Genomic DNA, 15,752 nt, shown 5'->3' on the forward strand with positions numbered 1-15,752 from the left:
ACATGGGCGTAAGGCCCAACTGCAGCTGTGTGTTCTGCAGAACCAGGATGGCCAAAGCTTGAAACAGGCATATCTTGTCATCAAACCCTTTGTAGAGAAGCTCTTCAAAAGTGTGCCATTTCTGTGCAGTCATTTTAAGTACCTTCACCACATACAGCTCTACAAACTCACCTGAATTGACCACAGCAGAACTCACCTGGTTTTGCACCGAGGCAATGCAACAGCACCCAGCACATGGTTTTTACTGGGAGCACACCAGAAACCCAGCAGTGAGGGCTCCCATAGGGGCTTTTTTTTTTAATATGCTGAACACACCTTATTTTAATCAGACTATGTCCCATTTTTATACCACTTCCTGCTGCCACTGAGATTTTGCATAATTTTTGCAGTTTCAATGATTCTGCATGGATAGTCAGCCTTTCACATCATGGCTCGGATATGACTCTCTTATTTTCACAGGCAAAGCACACCTCCAGATAGACTGGAGGCAGAAATGGGAGTTGGTGATGAGTGTGAGTGGGAGGCACCATGGGTTGGTGGTGAAGGTTTGCTTTGATTCCTCTGACTACAAAAGCTTCCTTAGTAGAGAAAGCATTTTCAGCTGTCTAAACAAAATCTTTGTCTATGCAAATTCAAAACCATTCTGATATAAAATTAAGCTATTGTTAGTATTATTTCTTAAAGGTCATGAATATGCCATAAAGGATGATCAAAGCATTAGAAATATACAACAGGTTAAGAAAAGAGGTGACAATACATTCGATTTTTGCCGTTTCCATTTCTAAGGAAAACACTGACCATTAATGCATATTACTGAGAGTAATGGTGGAAGCATCATCTGTTCTCAGGACTGGTTAACCATTTCTATTATAAAAGACATCTTTAAGCTGGCTTGAGCTTTGCCAAACCTTAACTAGGTGTTTGGGTTTTTTTCCCCCAAAATAATTTGAAATAATTCATGAAAGAATGAGTTAGTTATCCCATTTTGAAAACAATATTTTTAATACCATTTAATGTTTCCTGAATTCATGGTTTGAAAGCAAGACTGCAAATACAATACTGACAGAGTTTTAATTAACTCTCAGTGGAATCTGGATGAATTGCAACAGTTTGAAAAGTCTCCAATAAGGGTTCACTGCAACTGCAGTAGACTGGGAGGAATTTAGAAAAAAAGGAGCAGAAGAAGAAATTTTCCCTTGCTTTTTCAGTGAAGCTTCTTCCCCTGCAGTGGCCAACAATCATGAAGGGGTATTTTATATCATTCAAATGCAAAGGAAGAAAAAGACCAATAGGCAATGGAAAAATCCATTAGGACCAGATAATAAAGAACCAGGGAAAAGGCCTATAGGATTGAAAACTTCTCTGTGGACTGATGGCATTCCGCAGTTAAAAATCAGACCTAGTACAGTACAGTAATTCAGGAGCCTAGTTTATAAAGAGATAGTTTGGAAAGAGATAAATCCATCCCATTTCTTTAAGGTGTAAGTTAATCAAAACTGAAGACAACTGGAGAGAGTTAAGGAAATAATAATTAATTGGTAAGCACAAATACACTGATATTCTAAAAGCACCTTCATAAAAATGCATTTGCCTGGATAATAAAGAAGGTATACATTGATTTATTAATCAAGAGTCACCTTGCTGAAACATAGATAATGACTAAAATAAATTTCCACTTGGCTAACCTTAGAGTGGGTTGTGTACTTATGAGCTTGAAACAGTATATAGAAAACTTACTGAGAGTTTTATTCAGTTACTTATTCAAATTACATATCCAAGTTCCACCAAGCTCTTACCTTAAGAAAACCCAGCAATAAAGAATAACAGATGCCAAGTGAAAGCAAATACTTTCTTTTTGGCACTATGTTAATTTAAGTCCTCCGGCTGATTTTTCCAGCACTGCCTTTGATTCCCTCTGCTCTCCGAGTGAACTCCACAAATTGATGGGGAGCTCAAACACCCCCCTGGTTATTAATGAAGCATCAATGAGTGAGCACAGAGCCTCCATACCTGTTAACATCCCAGATCTTGCCGGTGCCATCGGCGGAGGCAGAGGCCACGAAGTCGCCGCAGGAGTGCCAGGAGCAGCCGCGCACGGCGCGGGCATGGCCCCGCAGGGTCAGGATGCAGCCGCGCCTCGACAGGTCCCAGAGCCGCACCGTGCAGTCACCGCTCGATGTCACCAGCTGGGTGCCACTGCTCCGGGAACAAAAACACGTCTGAGCCACGAGGGACATGAGAAATGCTCCAGCAAAATAATTTAGCTTTGTTTGGAAAGACAGGTTAAGTTGCAATTGTTGATTTTACCTTAAAATACATGCGAACAAAAATGATCTTTGGAAATGTTAGTATTTTTACTGTGCACAGTTTTCTGATGTGTTGTAGATGAAGTGGCCACATATTAATATGCTGTCAAAAGAAAGGGAGATAGGAAGTAGCTATCCCCCTCAGGAAAGTAAATATGGCTTTCAAATAAATTCCTAATTTTTGCAGTTCATTTATTAATTAACCAGAGCTTTCAAAATACAATAAGATAGATTCAGGGAAGAATATTTTGTTATTTTCCAAATTCATACAATTTTCAACGTATACTTATTTTTAAAAAGCATCCTAATTTTGTGTTTTCTAACTCTGCATAAACACCTCAACACATTCACCATCTCTTGGGGTCACTGATACATAACATAAATGAAAAATACAGAGTTCATCTCATATTTTTTTTTTGTCAAATCTCAGATATAAATCTGTATAGTAATATTTCCTTTAAGCATGGACATATGGCTTCAGACTGAGAGTCCATCTGTAACATTTTATATACCTAGAAATTCTTAATAAAATAATTAGAAAAAGTATGTGGAGTGATTCTCTTATTAAACCCTCCCAGACCTACCCTGTGGCTCAGGATTTCTTTGTGCTTAAGAAGAATCCATGGATTTTTTTTTTCCCTATGAGTAATTGATTTTTGAACATATGCAAACCTTTGGCAGCTGCAATCTCTTATGTCAATGAATTCCAAAATTTAATTATGCCTTGTGTGAAAACTCTTCTGGGGCCTTAAATACCTTACTTCATTTTGTTTCACACTTCTAATTCTACTACTGTGATTAAAAGCAAAACTGAGTGCAGCTTCAGTATGTGTAAGTGTGCCACGAGCTGTGGTGGGACAGCCCCTGTCCTGTTCCCCTGCCAGGATGGAGACTCTGACTCATTCCTTGTGCAGATGTGATTCCAGCCCTTGGAGCACATTTCCCATCTCTCTCAGCAGCCTGGTCAGCTGCAAGAGAAGGAACAGGTATCCAAGGAAGGTACACAGGACACTGTTTCCTGGTTTATTCTGTATTCATTCCATTTAGTTACCATTTTAGGCATAACTGAACAGAAATTTTCAGCAAACTGACCACAGTGGCTGTGAGATATATGGCTTATGCATTTTGGCATTACTGAACAGAAATTTTCAGCAAACTGACCACAGTGGCTGTAAGATCTCCTTCCTGAGTACTGATAATTAGACACACTCTTACCTATTATCCGTTCTTATCCTAGCACAGTTTCTTCTGTGTGCATTCCTTTGTGTTCACCTGCACTGATTTTCAGCTGCTGTTTCACCATCTAGTCAACTGTTGAGATGGGAATCTTTTCCTGCAATTCTTCACATGCTCCTTTTCACTGTCCTGGCTAATTAGCAAACTGATCCACCTCACTCCCTTCCCCAATTTCCAAGATCATCTTAATAATTTAGGTCCCAGCACTGATCCTGTGGACCTCAGAAATTAATTTCTCCATTCTAAAAGTGGCATTTGATTCCTATTCTTTCCTATAGTTTCTAAACTCCTGAAATAAATTTACTTTTTATTCAGGACAGTTCTGCTTCCATGATAGTTTCTGTGAACTGATCTCAAGAAGAATTTGCTGAACATCCAAGTATAGGAAATTCATGAACCTCCCTTGATCAAGTGCTCAATAAGCCTTTTAGAGAATTCCCAACTGATTTCTGAGGCTTAATTTCCAAAGCCATGCTCACAGCTCGCAGGGCTTCACTGCCATAAATGCATCCATGGATCCTGTAATTTGCCTCTTTAATATAATTCCTATCAAGATATGAAAATTAGATTAATCCATCTAGGATGCCTTAATCCCAAAATCTTTTAAAATATTGAAAAAAGTTAACGCAGCCCTCCCAGGAATAACAGAGGTTTTCACTTTCTAAGCAAAAATATTTCAATTGTTTTCATACTAAACAAAAACAAAAAACCAGGAAAAATGTTTGGGGATAATACACAAAAATACAGGCCAGAAATAGTTAAGCTGTAGGTTTTCAGACCAATTTCTGCCGTTATCTGAGCAACATCAATAAGATGACCTTGCCCTTAGGATCCAATAAACTCTTTTATTTGAATAATGGCAAAGGTCCTATCTCAGGCAGTAGAAATCCTTCTTCCAAATCCCTGGATATAAAATTGTGGGAACTGAAAACAGCTCAAGGGTTGATCCTAAGCACTATTGTAAAACTCTGAGTAAGAATACACTCAGAGATATTTAATTCACTGCTGCAGTTAATTTAAAGAAAAAAAGGTCTGGGACCTGTGGTGTCAACCCTTTTATGTTATATTCTCCCTTTCCTCCTTTTCCAATAGATGTCCACTGAATCACTTGGTAAAAGTAGCTGCTATGACAGCTTGAAATATGTGCATCATTTACCTGATAGATCTTAAGGGGGAACTTGCCACTTTGAAAGATCACCTACCCAAGATTTTGACTATTTTTAACACTTGAGGTTTAGGTTGCTATTTTTTGTGAAAATATCATTATAATATTCATTAATGCAGTTACACCCCCATGCCTAAGACAAAGTTCTGGGATATTAATCTTTCAACATTATTTATAGTGTTGCACAGGAATAGTCCTGAAGCTTTTGTCACATATACCAGAGCATAAAGGCTTGAAGTCTGAGTAAGGGTTCAGAGGAGACCCTAATTTTGTTGAGCTGTCAGGAATAAACGTGCTTTTGTTAATGAAACACTTTCAGTTTTAATAAGCCAGATCTCAGTTCTGGAGATAGATAAAATTAGAGAAATGAGAAATTATCCTAGCCCTTATACATTTGTAAAATAAGAGCTTAAAACAAATTCAGAGTCAGGTATAAAGTAGGACTGATGAAATCTGCAATTGATTCAGAGGGAAACATGCACTGCCACTGTTGTGAATCACAAAAAGAGATATATGGCTTATGCATTTTTTAATATATAATCCCCAAAATGCTACACAAAGAACTGGTTCCTTGGGCTGAATTTCAGAAATACACCATCCAGGCAGTGATGAAAGTCTTTTAGAAAACAGATGTGAGCAGGAAGGTAATTCAAATGGATTCAATTTGGCAATCTGCAGTAGGGGAAGGAGTTACAAGTGAGGTTTAGCACTCCTTACAGATCAAAGGAGAAAAAATAGTGGAGATTGAAAACAAAAGTGCAGCAGAAAGCAGTTTAGGGATAGACTGACAGTGGAAGTAAGGGCAAAAATACTCAGGAACAGAGGGACCCAGTGCCCCAGCCCCCTGCAACACAAGTTCCCAAATATTCCCTGTGCATAAAAAAGCATCAGGTCATTAAAGGATGGGGATCTGTGATTATCCATGTAGGAACTTGTTACAGTGAGCTCATGGTCATTCTGTCCCCCCTTCCCCAGGACCCTGTGACTCTGATCAAGATAACCCCTGGACCCCTCCTTCCTGCCCCAACAGGGTTGGCAGAGAGCCAGGGAAGCCCACCCTGTCCAAAACCTATACAGACCCCTGAGATTTCCTGTTCGCTCTTTTTTGCCCCGCTCTCCACATGGACACCACAGAATAAAGAGAGCTGTACCAGCTTCTCCTGGGGTGAGAGCCTCTTTTGAATATCTTTACCCTTCTCCTGATATTCCTCCCCTCACAGCCCCTTATCTCTGAGCTAGTCGGATTATTCGGGGGGCTGCGTGAGGGGGGGAAACGACAGGAACTTAACTCCAGCATTTCTGGGATGCACAAATGGTGCTGGTGGGAATGATGGCTGTCAGGGCTGCTCTCCCTGCTCAGGAACACCTCAGCACACACCAGGATTCAGACCAGACACACATAATGAACAGGAAAGTGCTGTGTCAAGCCAAGTCAGACATCTAAATCAAGATGCTGCTTTAGTAAAAACCCTATCTACTTAATAGCTGATCAATAATGACACACTTTCTCTGATTTGCAGCATTTTTCAGTCCTCAGAAATAAAAAGAAATGCTCCAAATTCTGAGGTAATGTTTTGTTACCCACAGCTGCAACATTTTTGCAAGGTGCTATTTTTCCTGATGAGAGTATGTGGGGGGAAGAAACAAATGTATCAGGGAAAGGAGCTGTTTTTATGATTTAGGCTGTCACTTTACTCAGGTATGGTAGTCACACAGTCCTCGATCATATGACTGATTTTCAAAAAAAATGCATACTGATTTTGATATTAAAAACATACGGAAATATGACATTGGAACCTCAGCCTTAATTCTCAGCAGCAATACATAAACTCCATTTGAATTTCAGACTGATCACTAACAGGGAAAGCTCAAAAAAGTTCTGTGCACTGTGCATATATCTAACTGAGAGGAGAATAAAACACTTTGTTTTTTTACAAATACATCAAAGAACTAGGCAAGATATTAGGAGACAAGAAAAAGGTAAATCCTATCTTGTTCTGTCACTTCCAACACATTAAAATATATGCAAATAACTTTGCCAACTTTTAGAAATGTGGTGTTTTTTTAAAGAAGCAGCACCTTTGTGCATGGTGCTCTGTGGATATCATACAGTTGGGTTTGTATGGTCTTGTGTGGCTTGGTTTTGGGAGTCTTCTGTTTATACTTTCTAGCAGACCAAATAACTACATGGATGAAACATGGCTGCATTGAATAAAGTATTTGTGTAGAAAAATCTTTCCAAAACTCTAGGCAATGGAGAGCCCGTGGCACCCATAACCTGTGTCTTGCCTCCATGGATAGACCATTTTTAAAAACATGAAATGCACATGAAGTTCTACCTTTCAGCTGATTTCTGGTATTCCTAACTGATACTGTAAACTTGCTCTTCCAGTAACAATTAGAGTGGAAAAAACTTTGGAAACATTAATTCCACGTTCCACAAAAAGGGATGGAACATTAACTTCTCAAGCCTTAAATCCTTCCTCCCCCATATATTCTAAACACACACACATTTCATTTCATTACACATTCCTGATCCTTGCAGCTTCACTGTTCTCGCTACAAAGACACCTCTCCATTAACACTTCCCAAGTTGTAGACACATGAATAATTAAGACTCATATTCAGCAACAACATGAGCCTTTGGCGCAGAGTCACTTTACAGCATTTCAGGAGGCTGAGTGCCTCTGTGGAGTGCCAGTCAGGTGAAGGCACCAGCTGCACCAACAGCGCTCCCCTGTAAATGTGTCACCCCTAACTCCAACAGCCAAAGTTCAAATATTGCTCCTGCTTCAAATATTTCTGGACAACAGACTTAGGTCTGCTCCACGGGACTGCTCATGTTCCCTCTGAAGATCCTGTGGCCAACAACAGTTTTCAAAGCAAAACTAAGCCAAACACAACTTGGGTTCAAAATTTTTGTCCTAAAAAACCTGCAGCAAGAGACAGCATCTGATTGGAGCTCAAACAATGCAAGGGATGCCTCAGGTTTTAGCTTTTACAGTTTTCAGATTCTGTGCTTCTTCAGTGTGTGGGTCTGAGCTTCATATTAGGGGATGGTGAGCTCTCTTCACAGAGTAGGGAGACAAAACAATTCCTTCTCTAGCTGGGGACCAAGGACAAATGATCCAAATCTCAGGCCCAAGAGCACAAACAATGGCAGAATGAAGAGAGAAAAACAAGAAGGATGGGACTTCATGGGCTAAAACTGTAATTAGACAATTAAACTCCAATATGCAAATGGACCAAAACTTATAAAAACGTGAGACCTTGTGACCAGTCATCCATTTTTGTAACCATTTTGGGTTCATCTTGGGTGTAGCACTGGCTGGGCTCTTGTAGTGGTCAAGGTAGATTCATTGAGGCCTCCCAGTAAATCCCTACTTTATTTTGTAACTCAGTCAAGCCTCTGTTCTAGGTCAGCCTACACAAGGCATCACAAGCATCAACAACACAACAGCAAATCTTAAACATATAGTCCAAAACATTACAGGGGTAAGGGTCTTTCACCATGACAGTTGAAAAACACTTCAAAATTAAATTAAAAATCAATATTCCAATCAGTTAATTGGAAAAATAATGCCTCTTGTTTACTTCTGTTCATATAATATTCTAAAGCAAAATTTTAAAAGCCTCTATGTTATTTTGCAGTATCAGCATAGGTTGACAGTAGGCACAGTAAAGTAAAGGGAAGAACTCCAAATACTGCTAAAGTTTACTTTAATTTTGGTGACATTTTCTGCTAGGTCAAAGAGGAAAGATAAAGAAAGAAAATGCCTAGGAAAACAAGTCATTCCATGAAGAACAGAACTAATCAACACTGAATTCCTATGGAAGCATCTTTTGCCTACCTTCATCATCTTAGCTGTTGATTGAATAAAGATATCAAGAACAGATTGATCCTTTACAGTTCTGTCTTCCCATTTTTGCCAGAATTACTCTGCAAGTTAAAAGTTACCAGAGTGGAAGAGAGAATAAGGAACATGTGCAAGAGGGTTGGGTGAAATACATCCTTGCAAACCTAATTTACTTGGAAACAAGGTTAAAACCAGGGATCCAGACAACTACACTGAGGAAAGCAGACATCTACTAATGGAGTCCCACCTTTGGTTATGACAGCTGTATTTAAAAACTCTATTTTCCTGTTGGTGCTGAAAACAATGTAAGGGATGGAAATGCCAAACATCAGTTCAGCTCTGCAACCATTGCAGCTCTTCTTTATTCTCATATTTTGTCACTGCCCCACATTTTCATCTCACCAGAGAGGGTGAAAATTGGGATAATTTTTAAAAATGTTGGAGTCAATTTACAATTTTAAAAGTTCCAATTAAAATGATTGAAAAGATAACAGGTGATTTTTTGCTTCACCAAGCAGGGTGCTTGCACAATTCCTCTATAAAGGATGATGTGGATCCAACTCTCTGTGGGTCCAAAGGAAGATGGGACAAAGATTTGGAAGAGGAATTCACCAGGGATTACATGGAAACAGTATCTGGCTCAAGAAACTTTGAAATAAGAAGTAGAGTCCAGGGGAGTACTGAGAACAAACCTCACTAATGCCTTTCCTATTCTTAGCCATTCTGAGGCACGCCCTGGTGCTCACTGCTGGGAACAGGACAATGGTCCAGAAAATTCTGGCATGGAGAACCATCTTTATGTTCTTAGTCTGTGTTTGAACAAAACATTCAGCAGCAAAGATTTTGTTTCTAAGATTTTGTGACCTTGAAACAGACTTCAGATATAGTTCACTTTTTTGTTGCTGGAGTTCTGAGACTCATTAATTATTTACAGTGACACTTCTTATTAAGAACCCCTAAGTTTTTTTTGGATCCACGGTTCATTTTGGGTGTTGCTTTAATTATCCTGGTGGTCTATGTGTCTAAGACACATTTTAGGTAGTAATTGTAATTTATTTCATCCTTCAGAATAATCTTAAGCCAAATTTTACTCACTTTATTAATAGATATGAAATGTCATTTTTACAGAAGGTGAATGCTAGAATACTCAGCAGCAGAAATACAAAAAATACCTTTTCTTTCCTCATTCATCATCGAAGGTGAGGAGAAAAGAAAATTAAATTTCAAAAATACAAAATCAATTATAAGCTGACATTCTACAAGCCAAGGAAAGCGTTCCAAAAGCAGGAAGCATGGCAGTTACCAGATGGTGGATGGCACACGGGCACATGGCTTTTTGTCAGGGAAGAAAAACACAACCATCCTGCAAAATCCTTTGCCATAAGGTTATTGGCTGGAAATGCTCAGAATCCTGTCAATGTGTACCACACCAAGTGCAAAACTTGAGGCAATTTTTCACTCTACATTACCTAATTGGGAGATCTTTCGGTGCTATTCCTGCTCATACACTGACCTGTGCCAGGAGAAGCGTTTCCCCTCATGCTGCCTGGCTGGCAGCTGGCTGTGACAGCAAGGGCAAACAAGAAATGAAGGTTTAGGCACCAAACTGCTTCTGGATGGACTGACACCAGGACTAGGCTTCACAAAAGTAGCAAACTTCTGTTTGAATGAAGTTCACTTTCTCCATGAAAACTTCATTGAGGTTAGTTCCACTTCAAGAGTGACAGGTTCACATCTGCAAACATCTAAATACAACATGCTCTTAACTACCAGAGAGAGTCCTGGTATGGTATGTGTGATCTCCAAGGTATTTATTAACAAGTTTCAACTTAGCAAGTCCTCCATACTTTAAACCATCTTTCCTTTCTGAACTGAGTACTGGCACCAGAAGCTGCTGTGTCTGACCACACACACCCACAGAGAAATCCTGTTTCACCTGAGGCCTTTCCCATTGCTCTTACCTGCACATCTTCTGTGCCCAAGTACCCCTCTTTTCCAAAGTGCTGGCCCACTCTACACACAGCCTATAGTTCTACATTCAGGATCATTATAAGGATTTAAATAATTTTGTTAGCAGAACTTTTTGTTACAATAATTTGGTATTTTGCAGATTGCTCCAATGCAGGTTACAAACCACACAGACCCCACTCAGTCCTGCCCCATTCAAATCTAGTAGCTGAGCTTAGTACTCCCTAAAAAATATTTACCATTTACTGCAGGCTTTGATGTATAAAAATGGCTTAGCTGCCATGCCATATCATGTAATTAGAGGTGGTTAAATGAGAATCTAAAATAAATTAGGTGCCTGGTAGAAGGCAGCTTTTAGTACATGTAAAATTGGCTTTTAGGAGGCTTAGGAAGCACACCAGGTAAGGAAAAAAAAAAAAAAGATAAACTAGTTACAATACCTGGAGATTAGATGTAGCAAAATATGTGTCAGCAATACAGCAGGCACTACACAATGCAGGGCTCTGGGCAAAAATTAGATAGCAATGAATTCCCTTTTTACAATTATTTTGCATTAAAAAAAAATGCCTCTTCTAAAAGCTTCCTGCCAATGCACATCTAGCACCCCACAGCAAAATCAGACACCTATTTAACGAGGGGTAGGAGAATCCTGGCCTCCAGCTGGAAGCAGGGAGCTTGTGGGAGCTGGACCAGTGATATCTCCAACAATGACAAGGCCCTCTTGTGCTGAAGGCAAACAGTGTTCCTGGGTCCAGTTGTCCACTTTCCTGTAGCCTACTGCCAAGTAAATTTTACTCCATTAACTTCATGAGAAATAACTTTTCTACCTGAAATCAAATATAATGAGTAAACATAGCAAAACTACCACATTTTCCAGAAATGAGATCTATTCTGTACCATTCCAACACTTTCTCTCAAACAATCCAGTGTAAGTTAAAGTCTTTCTGTACACTGTAAAATTTTTAAAATAATGTATTTAGCCCACAGAAAATTATGTATATCACCAATCAATATCTATGACATACATTAAACAGGATGCCATTACAGTGTGATACTTCATCTCAACACCCATCCCATCCAGTTTGGTCATTTTTCCTCCATTGGAATGACTCCAAATCCTCAAATTGTAATGAAGAGCTGTTGAAGTAGGGAAAATGTAGTTTGGAAGGAGTTCAGATACATGAATTCCATGTACAGAGCAGATTTATGACCTATATTAACAGCGATAATCCTGTGTCTCGGTTCCTCTGAAATGCAAAGTTGTGGCTCAGCCATTTAAAATCCATTATCATCCCCCAATGGTGGTCCAGTGATGTGTAATCACAATCAATAGCCAGTAATGAATCATAGTCATTAATCCCATTTGCATGTTTGTATAAAGCATCATTTTTAAGCTGCATATTCATACGCAGAGGGAATTCAGTGAGTGCACAGAGACTTTGCAGCCAGTGCAAAGTTCTGTACTGGGATTTGAACATTCCCAGGCCCCTGGAAGAATATTTAACTCTGTGTAATGATCATGACAGTGAAGGCCAAGAAAACACACAGGACAGTGCATGAGCCCAGTGTTTGTACTTGGGGCAGGTGATGATCTCACTGGGCCATGCCCTGGGAATACAGGGACACAGTTTGAGGACAGGGAGTGAGTTAATGGAGACAGTGATCAATAACAATCTAACTCCAAGAGTGGAGGAGGAATGGAAATGCTGAACATGAGCAGAATCCTGGGCTCACACAAGAGAAAGCAGAATAGCAAAGTGAATATCAATTTCCACCCTTTCTCTGAAAGGCTTTGCATGAAAACTGAGCTTTCATCCATGAGCCTAAACACTGACTGCTCGAGAGAGGGGACACCAGAAAACTCTTCAAACACAACAACTCTCACAGGTAATCCTAAACCATGGACACAAACACGGTAGCTTTCTCCCTCTGATCCCCATTTGTTTTATATATACACTACTCAGACACAAAGGAAATAACTACCACAAAGTAAGAACTTGGTTCCACATCCACATCCCTTAGCTGTCAAACAAATCCTGATGCTCATTCCCAGCTGGGCAACTTCTCCTGCTTCCTGTGCTGCTGCAACTGTTTTGTATCTGGAATTCCCCAAATTACTGCAGCCACACAGCTTGAGGGGAAACACAGAAACACAATAAATGACTGTGCAATTCTTAGCTGGAGTTTGTGCTCCAGACAAAATCTTGTAAACACTCTAAATATTTGGGGGTTATTTCCAATTCAAATATCTTAGATATTGCTACAATTGGATTGCCATTCTCTAGTCAACTCTAACACTAATGTTTGTTATTTTAACAGCTACACTTTAGGAAAGGCTCATTTAAACAATATAACAAACACAGATATCTCCTTAGCCACTCCACTAGAAGCCTTGCAGCAGACCTGAGGGAAAATACAATTGTCTTTATGGCACAGAAGAAAGCAATAACGAACCGAGGATGTTAAAGGCATCAAGATTATAATTGCACTCCAAGAAACATAACACAAGAGATTCTATTAAGAGAGATGTTTTGACGTGTGCAATGACTCTGAACAGTGAGAGCAACACGTCCAGGATCAGAGCAGTGAACTGAGATTGCCCAGCCCCAGAGAGATGGCAGCTCCCCCTGCAACTCCAGCTCCCCAGCACAAAATGCTGATGAAGCCCGAAGAGAACTTCAACTACTCAAAATCTGAACCCACCAAAGTGATCAACAGTTTTTTTTGTTTTTTTTTCACAGCCTAAATAAATGATCAGCAAAAGTGAACAGCTTTTGGTGACTCACAGGCAGCACGAGCTGTAGGAACGGAAAATAAGACAAATGTTCAGAAAAAGAAACCATGAGCTCCTTGCAGAGCAGGCAAATTTATGCAGAACTTTCAGAGAACACACTCATGGCTTCAATTAAACTGAACTAATAGGTATAGAAATATCCCTTTTTATTGATACTCTGTAAAGAGATTTCAACTGCCTATTCCTCCACCCTTTCTCTATCAAAGTGGTTATCATATAGAAATTACTTCCTTTCTTTCAAGTAAACACCAAATCTAATTACCTCACAGCTGATCAGAAAGTTTCCTTTCAATTTCTAAGTCAGTTACATCAAAATGGTGATTCTTAAATAACTAAATGAAGTTTTGTCTGAAAGAAAAAGATTAATCTTGACACCTGCTTTGTGAAATTGATAATCATAGTGTCTTTTCAACCTAATATCAGATTGCTTTAAAGCCCCCCAAATTAAATATGTCTCTTTTCAGGTCAAAAATTCAGATAATGGGAGAATGTAGCACACAAGGTCATCACTTAAGAAAAATAACATCATTTCTGTGTAAGCTAAGCATTCAGAACATTTGAAAACTATTACCTTATGAGCAAGCATAATATCTAAATGACAGATTATGAAGATAATTAAGTAATACTACACAAAGACTAGCTAACTACCTATCCCCATTAGGATTTCTGATATATCTAAGGTCACACATTGTGGGTATGAAGACTGAGGTCCTTTTTAAAGAGCCTTTAAAGATATGTTCCGCTTCTGTGATGGACGGGCTGCAAATTAATCAGTGGAAATGGCATTAGTTTATCACAGGATTTCAATCACTGGTGTTGAAGTTTAGTGTGTGTAAAGCCACTTGTGAAAGCTACTACAGACTGCTTTCAGCAAAGGGCAGCATTTATGACCATGGGTTTTCTCCCTGTAGTTATTTCAAATATACATCTGAATTGCTCAGTGACTGCTGCTTCTGCCAACCTCCTCCTTCTCCTGTCTCCAGCTGTCCTCAGCACTTCTTTCTCTGCCGCTCCCTGAATTATTATAATGGAGATATTATTAGTGAATCACTACCTTGGAGTGGTCAGTACTTCCACTTCTTGGATAAGAAATACAAGCCAAAGGTAGTTTTTCATTCAAGCCTGGGCATGCTGGATGAAAAGTGAAGCCTATTCAGTAACCACACTATGGATTGCACACTTTTGCTTTCTAAAATCAATCTAATGATAGACTCTTCAGGTTCCATGCAATAGGAACATTCTTTGGTCTTTTTATTGACAGGAAAAACTACTTCTGTAGAGCAGAGGTAACATCCTTGGAGAACATTAATGGCCTAATTATGAATGTTTCTGAAGGCAACCTTCCACATGGCACGTGGGCTGCCACTACAACCACCTCAGAGACAGAAGATGAGAAGCACCGGGGTAAAGGAGACAACTGAGGATTTGACAACAAAGAAAATCTCCAGAAGTTTGAATATCTTTTGAGAACCCTGGCCTGTGTAAGGAAATTCTCCTCAGCGTGGCAGGAATAGCAGAAAAAAGTCAACTACGGAACAACAAATCAGGATCTAAATCTGTAGCAAAGTTACAGTTGTTATCAGTCCATGTTTTCCAAAAGTGCATTGCAGAACTTTCTCTAAAGAAAATAAAAATGAGATACAAATGAGATTCAGTTTTTTCTCGAAATAGATACTCACTAATAGTCAACAGAGCTTTTTGAAATGAAAACATACTTTATGTATATATTTACATCTCAAAAGCCCACAGAGAATAACCATCAGTTCCATGTGCCAAAAGAGATTAGTATGGGTAGAAACATTTGGTTTGTGGGAGTGGGTGGAAGGGGAAAAATTCTAATCAAATCCATTACCTGGTTATTGATTTCTCTTTGCCAGACTGATCCTGTAGAATACTTATAAAGCCTTTGACATTGAGACGTTTGGCCAAAAATATTGGGTTAGACTAAGCAAAAGCTGAGCTTCTCAAGTAATCTCTCATATTTCATTTATATGTGATTTATTCCTTTGTCCAGCAGAGGCTTTTTATTGATAAAAATAATGAGATTGAGAATCCCAAAGGAAATCTAATGCCCACCCACACATGTTTGTGAGGTAAAAATAGTAGGCTTTGTAAGCTTGAGAGAGAATGATGTTATGTTAAAACTGTTTTCTTGTATAAAAAATATGAAGCTTATAAAAGATTTTGAAACAAATAAAGCTACTTTTGAAATTAAAATTTTGCTATACTTGAAAACACCAAGCACACAGTGAATACTGTACACTGGGGAACTGAATGAAAGACTTCTGAAATAGTTTTTCTCCTTGCAGAATAAATGAATACAACTTTTTTTCTTTTGACTCCTGTATTAGCTCAGTTTGATAAAACACTTTAACAGATGTCTCAACTGCTAAATATGTGTTACATAAAGCCAGTTAGATGACTGA

The 15,752-nt window shown here is 39.1% G+C and overlaps 1 protein-coding gene across 1 annotated transcript in view; it reads right to left on the minus strand.

Annotated features, from left to right (window-relative positions):
• Positions 1–15,752, minus strand: part of SPAG16 (sperm associated antigen 16) — a 363,638-nt gene that overhangs the window by 170,026 nt on the left and 177,860 nt on the right. The window contains exon 12 of the mRNA XM_030278464.4: positions 2,011–2,196. Coding sequence (XP_030134324.4) covers positions 2,011–2,196 — 186 coding nt within the window. The remainder of the gene's footprint in view (positions 1–2,010; positions 2,197–15,752) is intronic.

This window comes from Taeniopygia guttata, chromosome 7 (genome assembly GCF_048771995.1).
Source record: "Taeniopygia guttata chromosome 7, bTaeGut7.mat, whole genome shotgun sequence".
In the NCBI taxonomy this organism is placed as follows: Eukaryota; Metazoa; Chordata; class Aves; order Passeriformes; family Estrildidae; genus Taeniopygia; species Taeniopygia guttata.